General features: G+C 42.7%; 1 protein-coding gene across 1 annotated transcript; it reads left to right on the plus strand.

Moving 5' to 3' along the window:
• Positions 1-4,004: 4,004 nt before the first annotated feature.
• LOC149329951 (uncharacterized) lies at positions 4,005-17,826 on the plus strand. Its single transcript, XM_089559327.1, has 5 exons — positions 4,005-4,106; positions 9,063-9,223; positions 10,956-11,032; positions 16,319-16,417; positions 17,648-17,826. The coding sequence occupies exons 1-5, from the start codon at positions 4,005-4,007 to the stop codon at positions 17,824-17,826; spliced, it is 618 nt and encodes a 205-aa protein (XP_089415453.1).
• The last annotated feature ends 708 nt before the right edge of the window (positions 17,827-18,534 follow it).

Raw genomic sequence — 18,534 nt, forward strand, 5'->3', positions numbered from 1 at the left:
TTGAAGCATTTCGGTTTCTGTTAGATGGATGAAGTCAGCCTCTGAGATAACGCCTTTAACTGTATTAAGAGATCGGTGGGGAGTCACAGAGACAGAGATGTCCCCTATGGAAGCAATGTTTGAGAGTTTCGAGCATTGGATGCTCTCACGGAGTTCGAGGAGTAGGTCACCGCTTGACATTTTGGATACCTTGTAGCCAGGCCCTAAGGTATCTGTTAAGCATTTGGTGACAAGAAATGGGGATATGATTCGTGCTTGTTTTTCTTCACAGTTGCTGTGTATTACGTGAAACTTTGTGAAAGTTGGCTTCTTTTTCGCAAAAAAGTCTGCTGCCTCGTTCCGCCCTCTTTTCAGAGAGCGATCTGGTTTTGAAAGGGGGGGAGCCATAAAAAAATTTGGTTTTTCGGTCATGGTGGCAGCCACCCACCATGGAGTCCAACAAGGGGACGCGACAGGAACTTGAAGGCAAGTCCTGCCCACGCCAGCTGTACACCTTAACTATAACCAAATATGACGCAACTCAAGGTAGTTGGCCACACAAGGTTAACCCTCGCCGCCAGGAAAAAAGGAAAAAACCAAGAAGGGAAGAGGATACAGGAAAGTTATAAGAAAGGAGATAGGACAGTGAAAGATGGAGAGGAGAACAGGAAAAGGCGACTGCCGATTTCCCCCGGTCGGGTCAGGCCGGAGGTGCCGTCTACAGGAAGCTGGGGCCAAAGTGGTGTGTTGCCTCCGCCGAGGGGCCTTAAGGGTCCAAACGCTCGGCATCGGCTCAACCACCAGGATCCCCTTTTCCCCGGACACGGCGATGCCACGCACGGCTAAGCGCGGATGCTCGAGTCCGTGGTGACCCGATATAACAGCCAGCGACATGCACTGCTTGCTAGCTATCAGGTCTGACGTCCGAGCCTGTACCGACGAATAGCAATTCATGCACAGAATTTCTTAAAATAAACAAATGATTCGTGAAATGAGTCAATCATAAAAATTTCGACCGAAGTTGATGTCATTACGGACAATCTGATGTGCAAACATGTAGGAAGTAGTCGCAAAAACGCTCGGGAAATAGAAGGAAAATGCTATATGGAGGTATGGTGCTGCATCGCATGGCAACCTATTCTATGGTTTGGTATGATAGAATCACTTATAATGATCGAGCTGATTGCGGTATGATACGTTAAGTGCATGTGGCTCGACGTCCTAAGGGTGCATTTTAGAGCTATGGGGATACCGGGTTTGTGCGCTTCGTAGTGAATTTTACCGCGTCGGGTCGGTAATTTGCAGTAGCTCAACACAGAACGCAAGAAACGGAAAATTTTTAAAAACTAAATGGAGTTACGAAAAGCCAATTCATGTCTTTCTTGCTCAAAGTGCAACCAAACATGGCAATATGCTTTGTGATTTCTGCCAATTATGATACCTGCCCTATCTTCTCATACTGACGCAGGCCAGTGCCCGAGAGAAGCCTGTTAGATGTAATGTCGATGCAAGCGTTCGTATCCAGCCGGCTCTGACGTGATATGGCGGATATGACGCAAACGGATATGACGTGAGGGTTCCTTTTAAGGCGAAAGCGCTTTTGGCTCATGAGTGGAATGGACGGTAGTTGCAGACGGGACTTGTCCGCAAAAGTGTCTGCATGAACTGTCGATCATAAATTGTATGTAAATAAAACAAAATGAAACAGTTGATTAAGCAACATTTGAGAAACAGCATATATATAATGATAGTAGTGATAGCAAACAGATAGTAAAAATAGTGATAGATAGTGGCAGTGATGGTAGTTATAGCGATAATGACAGCTGCCGATAGTGATAGTTCGTACTAGAGATCGAGGTAGTGGTTGTAGTGATAGTGATAATGATATATACTAATCGTGATAGCCAATATGATAGCCACTGACAGTGATAGTCGGTGCGAGAGATAGTGATAATGATGATGGCAGCGATATGGATTGTAGGGGATAGTGATGTTGACAGCGACAAAAAATAAAAAAGAAGAAGAAAAGAAGAGCCAATAAAATAAATAAAACTAGGACAAATTGAAACAAATGAGAAAACTCAAGGATAAAAAACATAACTATGGAAAGAGCAACAATCAAAATAGAACTATATACAAAACAAAAAGAAAAACAAAAATTAAAAATAGGAAATTAGGAGACCGCGTAATAACAAGCACGAGGGAAAAGTAAAATAAAAAATAAGAGAAATAGAATCGAAAAGGAAAAGAGAAAGAGCGGAAAGTGATGGGCTTTCGCATTTCCTCTCTGAAGGGGACAGTTGCAATCCTGTAACTTTTCAGCGCCTAACTCCGATGGGCGCGATGTCTGGCCGTGCAGGGTGGTGTCAATATGAAAAGTGAAGACAACCGGGAAGAGTGCAGAGCAAAGCAGAACAGCCACAAAGTGGCCTGCAAAAAAGAAATAGTAGGCGACATCCAAAAAAATTAATGTCGACCGTTAGGGCTGTTGCCTTAAAACGTGACTTTGTGTTCATAACCCTGTAATATGTACAAAATTTCCCCCTTACGTAAACTTTGCCATGTGCGTGATTCTGCACCGCCATTGAATAACCCAATTACGTTCTTTTTCAAAGCAGAACACGTGATCAAAGGTTCAGAAGGAGCATGCCTATTTGGAAAAAAATGGACAGATAATCATTGAATGTGAGGCGACGGATGTTCGATAGCAGCATTGATTGAACATTTGGCACTAGCATTTATCGCCTTTCTATTATATTATTGATATTTTGGTTTCCCCGTTACTTTTGCGTTCGCTATTTCTTTCCGCTACTGCGTGAGTTGTTGTATATTGGAGGGCTTTTGGAGGATGGAGTAGGTGGGTGGTGGGAGGAACTTTTTTATGGTGCAGAAAGGTGCAAGAAGCTAGCGCTTCTGTGTGTGTGGGGGGGGGGGGGAGGGGCATAATAATAGGTGTAATATGCATCCTTACCAAAGGGTGCTCGCCCACACAGCAGTAACTGGTGGGTGCTCCAGAGAAGCAAAACAAGAAATTCCTCCCCCCCCCCCCCCCGCCTGCCTTCAATGGTTCAATAAATTTGCCGCCAAGTGTGTTGTTATATTCTTATAGCAGAATTTTGTTTTTTCAGCCCGCTACTTGGTCTGCAGTAACGTTCGGCATTGCTAAATTCGAAGTCTCCAATTTATGACCTAAGAACAGACATTTATTTGCACATTAGGTGAATGTTGTTTCATGGATACAAGCTATTCCGCGCAGTTACGTATTCTTTTGAATTAGATGGTTGGTTGGTTTATGGGGTTTAACGTCCCAAAGCGACTAAGGCTATGAGGGACGCCGTAGTGAAGGGCTCCGGAAATTTCGACCACCTGGGGTTCTTTAACGTGCACTGACATCGCACAGTACACGGGCCTCTAGAATTTCTCCTCCAAAGAAATTCCAGCCGCCGCAGCCGGGATCGAACCCGCGTCTTTTGGGTCAGCAGCCGAGCACCGTAACCACTGAGCCACCGCGGCGGCTCTTTTGAATTAGAATCACTCGGTGAAGTTTACTAAGATCAATTGAATGCCCCCTTTTGCATGATTTTTACTGTTTATTTAAAGCGTCTAAAACATATTACAGTCAATTTTAGTTAAACAGAATAAGCCGTATAAAAAATACGACATTTTGCCACGTCTGCACATTATATACTCAGAATAAAGCCCTGAAACGCACGAATTCAGTAGGTAAAAAAAAAAGATATCTATTAAGTCTTCTGCAGACAATTAACAAAAAATTCTAGGAACACGTGGATCCTTTGCCTCGGATTGATCCCCATGCTTTGATAAATGATGCCCAATGCTGCTCGACAGCTGCTACTGCTAGCTAGAGAAATTTTGTTTTCGCAATATCTTTAGTACTTTTATTTGAGTTTCGCCACGTTTGTATATGCCTCAACTTGATCAGTCACAAGCCATGTTTTGTATAAAAAGGTTCTCCACTCCTCTGATAAAGCACTCCCGAGATCTGGCTCTACGAAGAGGGAACCATGATGTTTACTCTTCTACTGTGCTTTGGCGTCATTGCTGCGTCTGCTGCTGGAACGCCTCAGGAAAGCGTCGATGGCTCCAGCGATCTAGACATACTGCGCGTAAGTGACACAAATTTTGCCTCTAAGAGCTATCTTGACTCCTCTTCTGTATATTTAAATGAGCCACCCAGGACACAAGGAAAATTCGTTAGTGTCTTTAGGTGACTTTCCCAAACTACTATGCTGAGCTACCATTTTTTTCTTTAAGTGTAGGGTTTCATAGCCCAGCCATACTATGCTGCCTGCCGAAAGCACATTATGCGCAAGAAATTTATGTCGTACATTCACAGCGCAAACCTACACTTTTACTCATAAGTCTGACTCCAAATTTCCTACTATGTATGTATTATTTTATTGTTAATAATAAAGCGCCTTATTCCGTATCTTCAGTAGGCGCATTCCAAGCTCAGGAAATTTCTCGAAAGGTATATTTATGTATTTGATGTAAAGATTAAAAAACTGGTTGGCCCTAATTTTGAGACTCTGGACCAACCCGCGCCCGAGGACTTAAGCTCGAGTTTGGCCAGGGCCCGGCCATAGTAATCAGTAGCTAAGGTAATCAGGACGTTAATGCGAAAGACAGTAGCGTGAAGCAGTGCGACATCCCGCCAGTAACGAAGGAGGAAGTAAAGAAAGCTTTAGAAGCATTAAAAAGGGGGGAAAGCAGCTAGTGAGGATCAGGTAACAGGAGATCTCTTGAAGGACGGAGGGGAGAGTGAGGCTGAAAAACTAGCCACCCTGTATACGCAATGCCTTGTGACCTCGAGTGTACCACGAGCTTGGAAGAACGCTAACATCATCTTAATTCATAAGAATGGAGATACGAAGGACTTGAAAAATGACAGGCTGACCAACTTACTGTCTATTGCCTATAAGGAGTGGTTAGTAAAGTGATCGCTTATAGAATCAGGAGTACCTTAGAATTTATCGAAACAAATGAATAGGCAGATTCTCGTAAATGGTACTACGCACTAGACCATACTTAGACTATCAGGTGATAGAGAAATGCGTTGTCTATAATCAGGGCTCATATACAGCCTTTATGGACAACAAGAACGCATTTGACTCAGGAAGCCTCAACAGTCATGCAAGCATTGCCGAATAAGGGTGTAGAACAGTGTTTTCAGGAAATAATGGAAGATGTCTATAAACATTGCACAGCTACAATAGTCCTTGATAAAGTCAGCACTAAAATTCTAATTAGGAAAGGCGTCAGACAGGGCCACAAAATCTCGCTATTGCTGTTCGACGCCTGTTTGCACGAGGTGTTCCGAGGCTTGGATTGGAAACAGTTCGGGATAACATTTATTGTAGAATGCTGTCGTGATATGCGATTCGCTAGTGACTTTGCATAGCCAAGTCACCCAGGAAACGAACTGCAAAATATGATCGATGTGTTTCAAAGGCAGTGCAGTACTGTAGGTTTAAAAATTAATTTACGGAAAATCAAATTATTGTTCAACATCCACGGAAGAGGGCAGCAGTTTAAAACTGGTAGCGAGGTGCTGGAAGTGGCAAGGAAATGCGTCTACTTAGCGCAGATAGTGACCGTATATCTAGATCACTAGAGACTATTAGAATATACACATAAAGGAAAGCATTTGGAAGTTTCAGATCGTAAATGGGAGTTTGCCAATATCCCTCGAGGAAGAAGTATATCACCGCTATATCTTACCAGTGCTAACGTATTGTGCAGGAATGTGGAGGCTAAGGAAAGAGGTTCAGCTTGAGTTAAAGACAGCGCAGTGAGCTACGAATAGAAAATATTAGGTGCGTCATTAAGAGAGAGGAAAAGAGTGGAGTAAGTCAGGGATAAAGGGTGGGTTAACGATATCCTAGTCGAAATCAAGAGGAAAAAATGGGCTTGGGCAGGGCATGTAAAATGAAGACAAGATAACCGCTGGTCCTTAAGGGCAACTGAGTGGATTCCAAGAGAAGAAAAGCGTAGCGGGGGGTGGCAGAAAGTTAGGTGGGCGGATGACATTAAGAAGTTTGCAGGGATATGGTGGCCGCATGCAGCTGGTCAAGGACAGGGTTAAGAGGAGAGATATGGGAGAGGTCTTTTTGTCCTCCAGTGGCGTGTTCAGGCTGATAAAGATTATGATTATTAATTTTACCTTTTTACTCGTCGACAGTGTGACGCTGGGCGCAGTACCTCTCAAAACGTTGCACTAGTATTTATTTCAAAGGCACATTTTGTGTTCATAAGTCACCTTTATGATTTGGTGCAGAACAAGCTATTCCTTCACCACACGCTTTCGAACTGCGAACGTATTTCGTGTTCATTATCTGCAGTCCTAAAATATAAGAGCAGTTGTTTTCAAGAGTGGTTTATTTTAAATATCAAATAGGAAGAACTCTTCGCTAATAAGTAAAATGTATGCCACACACCTGGATGGCATCCGAAAGTAGCGAACTTTTATGATGCATTTCAAAATTTAAATCTATTCACATTGAGGACCTTAAAAGAACTAGTGCATTCTCACTTTGTGTATTGACGGTATAAGAATATTGTTTCGCTTGCATTACGCTTTTCTTTTATCCTAAACGTTTTAAGCTGATTGATTGGTACTGTTATTTTATTATGACTACTTTCTATTGTCCCTATTATTTTGTTCCTTTTTCTTTGCTGCCTTTTTTGTAAGCATCCACTGCTTTTGTTTCACTCTGCTGCGGCTATACAGGGTGTCCACGCTAACTTCAGCCAAGGGCTAAAAAATAAAATATTTGAGCTAGGCCTGGGAAACCACTTACATACATCTACCAACCGGCTTGCACATCATAGGCAATTTTTTGTTTTGCAATAAATTAATTAGCAATTAATATAATTTTTCTAAATGCGTAAATATTGACTTTAGACATAAAATGTGAACAGCAAAGTTGGACCGCACCTTCAAAAACCCCTATTCCATTTATTTGCGGTAAACAAAACCTAACGTGTATTTTTTTCCGAGCTCCAAAGAGAGCCCGCGAAATACAAAAAAAAATCACGTGACTAGCGCATTCGCAGGGCCACGATTGTGCTGCTCTCAACCGTGGCTTGAGTGAACGAAATCAGCTGCTGGCATGGCGCGACGACCTCAATGCGCCGGCAGGCCGATATGTCAAGGGTGGTTGCGGCCCCCACGCGCGAGCAAGTCTGCAAGCGTGACGGGGCAAGTTGCAGCGAACGCGCCGGGCATTGGGGGCTATGAAATGGCCAAAGGTGGCAAACACAAATTCGACGAGTTTTATTCGCCACTGAGAGGCAAAAGAGGACAGGCAAGTATTTTACTTATCTTCTTTTCGGGGGGGGCGGCGCAACCATCGTTGACATATCGGCTTGCCGGCGCATTGAGGTCTTCGCGCCTTGTAAGAAGCTGGTTTCGTTCACTCAAGCTACGGTTGAGAGCAGCACAATCGTGGCGCGCGAATGCGCGTCACGTGATTTTTTTTTTGTATTTCGCGGGCTTTCTTTGGAGCTCGGAAAAAAGATACACGTTAGGTTTTCTCTACCGCAAATAAATGGAATGGGGGTTTTTGAAGGTGCTCTCCAACTTTGCTATTCACATTTTCTCTCTAAAGGCAATATTTACGCATTTAGAAAAATTATCTTAATTGCCAATTAATTAATTGCAAAACAAAAAATTGCCTATGATGCGCCAGCCGGTTGGTAAATGTAAGTAAGTGGTTTCCCAGGCCTACCTCAAATATTTTATTTTTTAACCGGTGGCTAAAGTTAGCGTGGACACCCTGTATAATGGACCGTTGGAGCTTGTGGAGCTTATCTAGATTTTTGTCGAATAGGTCATCCACTGTTTTCCTGAAGACTAACGAAGTAATATATTGTAAACGTTGCAGCAATATATTTAAAGAATTTCAAAAGGGGAGGAGATAAAACCAACAAAACAAAATCTTAAAATGCATGAATACGCGTGACAACCACGTTGAGAAAAATTGCTGGCCATAGATTTGTGTATCCGTCAGCCTCCACTTAAGGCAAGGCTGCGTAAAATTGATTCGGTGAGAGAAACCTTTTTATGAATTACGTTTCGATTGTTCTACATCGCAGAACTATAACGAATCTCCCGTTATCGTGTCCCAACCTGGTTATTTCCTTATCTTCTCTCTCTCAAGGGGCTGCCTTAGCCGCTGAGCCTGCGTCTATGAAGCTCCGTATTATGATGTTTTAGTGCGACCGCGGAGGTTGCTCTGTAATTGCCGATGTTGTGGAATGGCTGGTCTGAAACACTGGCTTTATTTAGTAACTTATTTCTTTAAAAATCTGGCACCTGTAATTTGGATCATATCAGATGAGCAGTCACAAGAAGTCTCTGGTTAAACCATTTAAAGACTCCTAAAAGCACTTAATAAAGGTTGGTGGAAAATTGAAATATCTAGTCGGCCAGCAAAAAGCCATTTACATAAATGTGAAACGGCTCCGAGAGCAAGAAACAAATTTACACCCTCCAATTCCATTTCAAAATGGCAACAAGGACCAGTTAACTTCATCTGGCAGGTAGATGGTCGATTAACGATGCTTCTCATTCTTTTAGAGAAAAAATCTTGAAATATATTGGCTTCATATAAAAACATTTTAATTCGCCAATTTGTTTAAGCTAACTGTGCTCAGTTCGCTCCGGCATGCCTTTATTATTACGTGTATATTATACATACTGTACAGCGATTCAATTTGTCTCATTTTTTTAGTGTTCTTCATAAGCGTTCTACTTAAAAAAACTGTTATGAATTCGATCACACTTGCATATTGTTATTTTTTGGGGTTTACATGCTATTCTACATGCAAAATTTCTTACTCGATAACTGCCACTTCATGTTCATTGGTTCTGCGTCAAATTTCTAGTTACGGCTCCCTGTATCAGTTATGCGATTTTACTTCCTTAACTAATTAGTGCTAATTCCTGAAAGTACAACGTGATGTGAGCGCGAAACATAATAATCTAGTAAACCACTTCATATCACGCAGTTGCAATTATTTCGTGTCTTCTGACCAGCGATCCATCTTCATGTTTAAAGATGGTGAATGTGACAGAACGCCTTGTGGTTATGAAGCGAAAGCACACCACTAACACAACGTTCCGCTGCCAATCGGCGCTAAGAGCGCGAAATGGGAGTATCAGCTCAGGATACACATACCTTCTAAAAGCACGAAACGGCAGCCATCCTGACGATATCTAGTAAGTACCAATGAACGCTCTCTCAACTTTTCTCATAGAAATCTACCTTGTTAGTTTCTTTTAACAGTCGCAAGAACAAAATTCACGGAAGAAGTTGCTATTTCCAGACTTCAGTTTTTTTTTTAAATTTCCGTGATAAAGAAAAATTCAGCTGACAAAAAACATATAATCGACAAAATAGAATTCACCGAATGGCACTCAGTTTTATTTATTCCACACACTAGGCGCACGACAGTAACACTGCTCTGTGCAAAAAACCTAACATTCTGGCCGTAATATCAAGACGTGTCGCGACCATGAAGTATATTTTCCTCCTTTATCACCGCAACATGAACATAGATAATGCAGAATATATCATTCCACTCTTACAACATTCGGACGGAACTAATTACAAGTGCATCACACCTTTTTCTGCGCGGTGACACATTTAAATATTCATATCTGGAGCCCTTCACTACTGCGTCCCTCATAGCTTGTGTCGCTTTCGGACGTTAAACCTTATAAACCAAAAAAACCGATTTTTTTCTTCCCCTATTGAGGCATGAAACTGTCTGTAGTAGGTCTACCTGTGAGTAGGTCTACCTGTGATTATTTTGTACACCTTGAGTCTGTGCATTTCATTGTTTTTTGGTCGCAGTAGAGTCAACTCTTAGCTGCTGCCTCTTTCTGTAAGCATTATCACCTTCGCAGTCTCTCGACCGCGCCCTTATTCTTCTTGCTTTTGTTTCTTTGCTGGGCATTATTAATTTAACTCTAAAGTTTTTGTTTTAATCTGCGTGGAACTTTGCGCTTTTTCTTGTGCTTGCTTTTTGCTATTTTTACTCGGAAATAATTACTGACATGTTCTATTTTTCATGCTTTCCTTTTACCTTCCACTGCTTCTCTTGTGACCAACTCCCCTATGATCCTGCAAAGGCTCACATTGTATATAAATTGAAAAATACATATATCCAAGTTTAAATGGAAAAAAAATTACCGCGTGAAGAGGACTTGCTGCGCAAGCGCATGTTCTTTGCAGTAGACTGATCTCGATGAGTTACCGCATTTTGAAGAGATAAAGTGTAACTTTAATGGAGAGGTTTTTTTTTTACGTATAAGAGAACAAGCATAAAGCAGAGATATTCCCGTTATCGGCTGATTCCAGTGGTAAAAGGCAGATGCAGATATACCTGAGATCCTAATGGCTTGGCTATAGCGCCGTTATCTACAAAACGGTGATCACGGAGCACACTTCTTGGTAAACGTTAGTTTCGATCGATTAGCAGGGACTTTAATGTATTTTAGACGCAAAGAAGAGCGTATATTACACTCCGGCAAACATCACTCTAGCAAGAAAGAGCAGTTTATTTGCCTTTTACTGGACATAAAAATTTAATGAAATTTATTGAGTGTCCGTCTAGGGGCCGTCTTAAACAGAAGGAACCGCATTACTTCTTAATTATTTATTACAAAATCAACTTTCATGATGTGCAAGTTTTTATGCCTTTTTCGTCACCATGTCGTTATTATATAGTTGAAATCACTATTACTAAGTCGAAGACAATGCGCATAAGGTTATGCTTGAGGTTAAACTGCGAGTACATTTTAGAGTCGGACAACGCTGACACATATCCAACTCAGTGGGGCTTTCTGTAGACACGCATAATGAACCCCTCTTTATTCACAACCGGTGTAATGTTAAAATCGATTTGAAGCCTTCCACAGCACTTATTTCTTTTGTGATTTCTGCCAGTAATCATTCCATTGTAGAAGTTAAGCTTCTACAACTTCCTGGGAGCAGTGTATACAAGGCAACCTATCGGACACGTGGTAAGTTGTTCTTTCAATGCAGTAAATATTCAACTGAATCTTGGAGCTACAAAGCTGACCATAAAAGAATTCGCTTTCTTAATAATAATTGCTTGAGTTCAAACCTGGTGCTAAGTGTTCAGTCGCATGCTTGAGGCAATATTATTTTCGCTGCAACTAGTAGAACACAAGTCTTGTTAAGCTCTAGATCATTTTTCATCAAAGATACTTCCCTAGATTTAAGCACAGAGATCGAACTCGAGAACTAGTGAACAAATTTTGGTTAGAACCCACGGTGCCCACTTATAAATTTAGCAAATGGCTTGTTCTCTTCGGTTGATGCTCCATAAGAAGGACGGGATATGATGCGCTACCCGGTAATTAAAACGTTTTATTATTGCCTTGTAACGGCTATCCTCTTGAAATACACATGTTGATTCAAAATATTCTCTTCGTTTGGAAGCCTAAAATCACGTGATATATCTAACGTTAAAACTTTCTGTACAGGTTATACACGGTCAACAGTGCTATGTAGGGTGTCAAATTAGCCCATGTTCTGTTTTCCGCAGTTTATTGGCTTTTATGCATGAGAATACATAAACCACAGTTTGCATCTACCTGACCTTTACCTCATTCCCATAGAGGTTTTGTCTTGTTTGAGAGTATCATTCTAGGCCCATGCCTGTGTTTGATCCTAAGATGGCACGGCACAAAATTCAAACAAAAAAAAATATTGCCGCGGCGGTGGCTCAGTGGTTATGGTGCTAGGCTGCTGACCCAAAAGACGCGGGTTCGATCCTGGTCGCGGCGGTTGAATTTCTTTGGAGGAGAAATTCTAGAGGCCCGTGTACTGTGCGATGTGAGTGCACGTTAAAAAACCCCAGGTTGTCGATATTTCCGGAGCCCTCCACTACAGCGTCTCTCATAGCCTTAGTCGCTTTGGGACGTTAAACCCGATAAACCAACCAACCATTTTTTCTGATATTAGCACGCATTTTTTTCTCCCATTAAGGGCTTTACGACTGACTTTTATTTGTTTACTTAAGGTTGTCGCCCTGCCGGTTATTCGCCCTTCTATTTCAAGTGTATTAACAAGGGTATGGCTCTATAGGGGGCATTCACTTCTTTGATTTCAGCGCTGTGAGTCAAATGTTTTATCTCCACATAACGAAATATTACTCAGCACGCAGCAGAACCTTATGAGAGGTCATCATACAGTGTCTTCTTTAATATTTGAGACATTTTCTACCAAGCGGCGTTCTGTATTTCAGGAATGCAGTGCTCTGAGTGGCCGGAAAGAATTACTGAAGTTATGATGCTTTCATATGTATTCTTGATTGCTTTATCATACAGAGAGAGAATCATATTTGGCCGCAGCTGAGGAAGACTTTAGCTGTCCTTTAAATCTCTTTCAGTCACCTTATATTTTTGTATGTTTAAGGCGGAAGCTTTTAATGCCTAATCGTTTTAAGCAGAAGTTGTCGACAGAAATATCACGCCTTTTAATTGGTCGAAACGGTCGGGACGTCAGAGTGCGCGAATTTCAAACGGGGCCAATTGTACTTTGGCTAGGAACCATGCAACCAATTAAAGGGATGGTAGAGTGATGCTTCAACTAAGTGGGACTTAGTTTAGTTAATTGCTTCATTACCCAATTAGCCTAATTAACCTTTCTAGTCAGTCCAGATAAATAAATAAAACCGAGTAGGAATTTGGTCCAGCTCGGGAATCGAACCCCGGCCTCCGCAGTGCGAGACGTGCATGCTAACCACTCCGCCATGCCAGCTCGATGGTTTGGTTTGGATGGTTTGGAATGAACAAAGGCGCATCTAGTGAATACGGTGTCTTCGCGCACTCTCATCTTCCTCCCTTCCCCTTACGGCGAGGTTTAGGTGTCCACCGAGATATGAGAGACAGATACATTTCCTTTCCTCAAAAACTAATTTACCGACGAGCAAGGCGTAGAACAGAACGGGCGAAGGCGTTCTGTGGACTCCCTGGCAGCGTTGCAACACGCTGTCGCGTTCTACTCTTCGCACTCTTCGAAGCGAAGCTTAACATCTTAACCCCACATCAGTGACACAAGCAGCAGCACCGCGCTTAAGGCTCTCGCCGCACCGCAGTTTAGGTCAACAAAGTGCCCCCTTGAATTTTTTTCAACGTTTGTAGCTTGCTTTTTGTGAGTCAGGGTAACAATTCTTTTGCGCTTTACAGTTAAATTTTTGTCACCTCGGTGGCTCAATGATTATTGAGCTCGGCTGCTGACCCGAAAGACGCGGGTTAGATCCCGGTCACGGCAGTTGGGTTTCAATGGAGGCGAAATCCAAGAGGCCCGTGTACTGTGAGATGTCAGTCCACGTTAAAGAACCCCAGGTGGTCGGTATTTCCGGAACCCTTTACTAAGCGTCCCTCATATCCTGAGTCGCTTTGCGACGTTAAAACCCGAGAAACAAACAACAAAAATTTATGTTTTTCCTGGACGGTGCGTTCATGTTCGAATGATTGTTGGTGTTTCAGGGTTATTCCGAGCAATTTATTCAAAAAGAACTTACTGCGGGAAGGCGGCGTTAGTTTCGTCTTGGAACAATATCTGGCAGGGCACTCAGCAAGTCTCACTCTTGGCATCATTCCTCAAAAGACCCTCAAAAGACCGTATAGCCTGCACCATCGGCATTCCTTGTTGAACATTTTTCTGAATCGACACTTTTTGTCGATTGGTCAACAATGCTCGGCTTTCATGCATACGCCATTTGTAATCGCTCGCTTTAATGCTTTACGTGACATATTAAAACTCGAGAAGGTCCTAAAGAATTCACTTGAATAATAAAAAAGAACAGCTCTCTCTAACATGCTTGCAGAATAGCGTTATCAGTAGCGCTGATTGAATAAAAAAAAAATTGTAGTGTTTTCACAAGGATGCGGACCGCAATTCAAATTGTGCTTTTGGCATCTACTATAGAGACGCAGAGGGGAATATTCTTCCCAAGCACTGCCGCATCAGTAAGTATAGGCTGGAATAGGTCGAGCAGCATCATATTAGATCCGCCGGTTTCCCGTTGGTTTCTTCGGAATATCACAGGCCATCCTCTAGAATGGTGCTTTGCTTTCCAAAGAGCTGGCTTCGTAAGAATGCGCGCTCGTTCAAAGTCTCCTTTTGTGAACTTCAAATTGCAACGAAAAAAGGTGCACATGTAAAAGATTGCACAGTATACTGAGGATTTCAAACCTTTACTGTGCATTCAATCGCTGACCTGCATGAGCAAAGGTATTGTCGTAGGTCATTTTCCCAAGCTTTTTATATCATACACAGCGGGGGTTGGATCCATCGCACATTGGAAACAAGTTGAGGTGGCGTGGCAGAAAATTCATTCGAGATACTTTTTTTTTCTAGGGAACTATTTTCAACCTATGTGACATTCGGCACATGCCGGATGCCACTCCTCATCGCACCTCTTCCTCCTGCTGCGTTTTTTAAGCCTGCCGTTCAGTCAAATTTTCAGAAGAATTAGTGAAAGAGAGCCACATATGTGGTCGGGTAAACACTTTTAAATGAGCTGGAACAATTATAGTTCACGGCGGTAGGGTATCTCGCAGTCACACGTTTTGCTTTTTATTCTTGCATTGAGAACGGAGGTCATCTTTTTACATATTTCGATTGTTAAGAGTCGAGACACATAACAACATGATCACTCTTCATTTTCCACAACACTTACTCGCTTAGCTTTTAGAAATCCTGCATACAAATACCACAAAGGAATCGATTTACATAAAGCAGCATAAGAAGGTTGGTTGGTTGGTTTATGGGGTTTAGCGTCCCAAAGCGACTAAGGCTATGAGAGACGCCGTAGTGGAGGGCTCCGGAAATTTCGACCACCTGGGGTTCTTTAACATGCACTGACATCGCACAGTACACGGGCCTCTAGAATTTCTCCTCCAAAGAAATTCTAGCCGCCGCGGTCGGGATCGAACCCGCGTCTTTCGGGATAGCAGCCGAGCACCATAACCGCTGAGCCACCGCGGCGGCAGCACAAAAAGAAAGAAGGACCCTTGGTGGTGCCATAAAGCACGACACAAACAGACTAAAAGGAATTTTGAAATAAACAGGGCCCTCTAAATATATTTTAAAGGCCACCTGCACCACTGACGAATTCCTTCTCTGTGCAATATTTTTCCTTAGTAATATGCCATGTTGTTGCCGGGACATTGTAAACAAGCTGAATTCTTTGTTAACATGCTTCAAAAGCAACACGGCGCAAACGACCCTTTGATCACGAGCCCTCGCTCGCCAGCGAAACATCCCTGCAATGCGATCCTGTGAACCAGTTAGGAGCCTCCTACAGCGACCTTATTAATGCGCCCCTGTAAAGCAAACTCCTAGGATCAAATGGCAAGCAATATACCATGGCGCTACACAGACCTCGTGGTGTTCATTTATCACCTGTTTTGTTTTCCAACACCAGCTTGCGAAACACATTGACTTTACAGGAGACTTGTAGAGCTACCGATTCAGCGCAGGTCTTTCCAGCTTATTTTAAATGTGCCGAAATTAGTGGTACTTTCAAGGAACGGAAATGGCGCAGCAGCGCCGTGACGAATAATCGGAAGAAGGGAGTGAAAGAATGGGAGAAATAATTTCCACACTGGAGAGATCACAAATAATTTTGACCACCAAGGGATCTTTACCTGCAAAGACACCGCACCGCTAACCGGTGCCTGTCGCGGTAGGCCTCCGTCAAAATGCAGCTGAAGTAGACGTAAGTCAACAGAGAACCACGAAGATGGTGATGTTACGGAAAATTAACCGTAAGTTCAACAATCCGTTCGGCTCTGGACATTCGATTTGAGGAAATGCTTTTAATGATGCTGCAACTATCAGTGATAGCTGTAGGCTTAAACTACTTGATCGTCAAAAACCTCATAGTAAGGCGGCATAAAGCGTGGATATAATAGTTGTAAGAACGAGAGTTGGGGTTTGCTGCCTCAGCGCCTAGCGCTGCCGAAGGAGAGGAAGAAGACAGAAGACGAAGCTCCAAGAAGCTCGGGTGCGCGCTTGCGAACGCCGGCCAGCTGAGCAGAACCGCTGGGACAAGGACTGTGGCCGTCCACACTAACTGTGGGAGTTTCCACATTACATAGTGAAATTCTCGTCGTCTTCACGGGCGCCTGTTTTATAAAATATGAGAGTGGCTAACAGGTCCCTTGCCCTCTGCAGTGAGCGTCCGGGAACCTTCTGCGTCTGCATGTGAAAGGCCATAAAAAAGATTCCAATCTTTGCGCTGACCAAGTTGCAATATTTTATTATTGCAGGTGTACACAATATCACGGTATACAATCTCACGCTCAAGCAAGAGGACTCAAACGGAAGTTGTTTTGTCATTTTTGTACAAAAAAGCGACGGCCATGAAGGCAAGTTGTCTCACAACACCTTGTTATAGAATCTTTGTAAAACAAAATTGTAGACGTCATCAGACCCTTTTTTTTTTGCACCCCAGTCAGGCAGCCATATCAACGGTCAAGACAAGTGCTATGCAGCTCGCGGCCTAATCGATCCCACTATTCAGGGCACGTCAGCGCCAATCAGATGGGCCGCGCTCTGAATGACTGGTAGGCAGGACGACCAATAAATCCTACTGAAGATTAGTGTTTAGAATGCAATGTTCAAGGTTGTGTAACCTGTGTTACGGCGGTGCAAGTTGCGCGATGATTCTAGGTGTTGTGTTGTAGAGATTTCTAGCTATTGTTTCGAGCTTCAAGAAAAAGCAGGGGATGCAGTGGCTCACCTGCGTACTGCGAAGTTCAGAAGGCGAATAGTTAGCCCTCTTTCTAAGCACAGCCCGACAATTTCTTTCAAAACTTAATTTCAATACAGACGTTCATTTTTTTTAATATTTGTGATCGCCAGCGCACAAAATAAGTTAGGGCTTGAAATGAAATATTTTGTTAAGGCTCCTGAGGGTTGCCCTGTGAAGCTGAGCCCAAGTAAAGAGTTGCATTTTCGATCCCATCGCCTTATCAGAATAGAAGCAGAAAGAAATCAAGCAGTTCACTGGCTTAATGATGTCGACCACTGGGTGCTACTGGTACTCAATTTCTCTGCTGCTAACTGCAAAAGGAAAGAGAAAACAATTGTTTCAGCGTCATAATTTTAATCTTCTGGCAGCAAAATGCTTCCATATTATTTTTACTGCGATCAAAGAGCAAAGCGAAATGTCCTAAACAGTGGAAAACTTCAGTAACAATATGTGGTAAAATGTGCACCGCATCTGTCGTATTGTCCCTTATGCCTCCTTAAAGCGTAATATTTCTGGAAGCGTTTAATAGGTACTAATAGAAATTTTTCCCTGAAAATCCCGGAAAAAACAATACCATATACAGCCGAGTTAAAAATCCAGCTATTGCTTTCGTCGACAGCATTGCCAAAAGGAGGCTATTCTTTCTGACGGCCCAGAGAAATATTTCTCCGATGTGGTTACCGAAAAAAGTCTGCATGAAATGCATGCTTTTATGCGTACTGAACCACCATCTCTGCTGCTTCAAAACTGACAAAGGTTATGACTCACTGAAAAGAGAATCATCTGTATCACTGTTATTTTTCAGTCTTCAGCAAATTCTATCTTTTTGTTCTCTTTACAACAGGCTGTGAACTTATTGTCCCGGCTTCAAAACGGAACGATACAATTCCTGATAAGTGTGAAAGTTACTACACAAACAACTGCACTGGAAATAGCCTTCAACTTTACGAGTATAACTGCCGGTATGACAATCGCACCAGAGATCACAATTCACCTGTTGACTCATCTATCACTGGTTGTTGAAAATAAAGTTTATATTCAGAAGCGCCATTTAGTTGTTTAACGTTTTTGTTTATTTCAACTTGCAAAGCGCTGTTTACAGTGACCAGTTAGAGCGTACCGCACAGATGTACCGATACCTGTTACAAATTGCTGTTATGCGGCAGAAGTGCACTTGAGAACAGCATACGTTCACAACTCGGCAAAAAATTAATATAACCTTTCATCGTAAAGCATGAGCCCTTAGTGGTGCGCCTTTCCTTGTCTTTCGTAGTTGCAGGCTGGTGCTAGGCATTCAGTCCTTAGGCACTTGCCCAGATAGTTGTTATAATGTAATACAACATAAAGGCGGGATCAAAATTTTCTGGATGGGAAGTTATGCAGGCATGCGGGCTCCTTTGCAGACTGGCAAGAAAGCAAACCCCGAAAAAAAGCAGCCTTCAAGAGATACTATTTTTTTCCTAGTGTTTTTTTTGCAGAAGTTATTAACTTTTATTTTTTTCACCATCGTCATGAGGGGCGGCTTGACTACACATACTGCGGACAAAGGCCTCCCCTCCCATGCATTTTACCAGTTTACCTTGTCATCTAGCGGTGTTGTTCTCCCACTCACTCTGGCCTCTTCCTGTGTGTCTTAAAGGGGGGGAAATCTGACTGTGCAGCCTGCTCGTGCCCCCCCCCCCGCCACCGAATACGGGCCGGTGTGGTTTCGGCTACTAGGCTTTGTTTCGG

The sequence above is a fragment of the Amblyomma mixtum genome, chromosome 9 (genome assembly GCF_055824585.1).
Source record: "Amblyomma mixtum isolate Tamu chromosome 9, ASM5582458v1, whole genome shotgun sequence".
NCBI lineage: Eukaryota > Metazoa > Arthropoda > Arachnida > Ixodida > Ixodidae > Amblyomma > Amblyomma mixtum.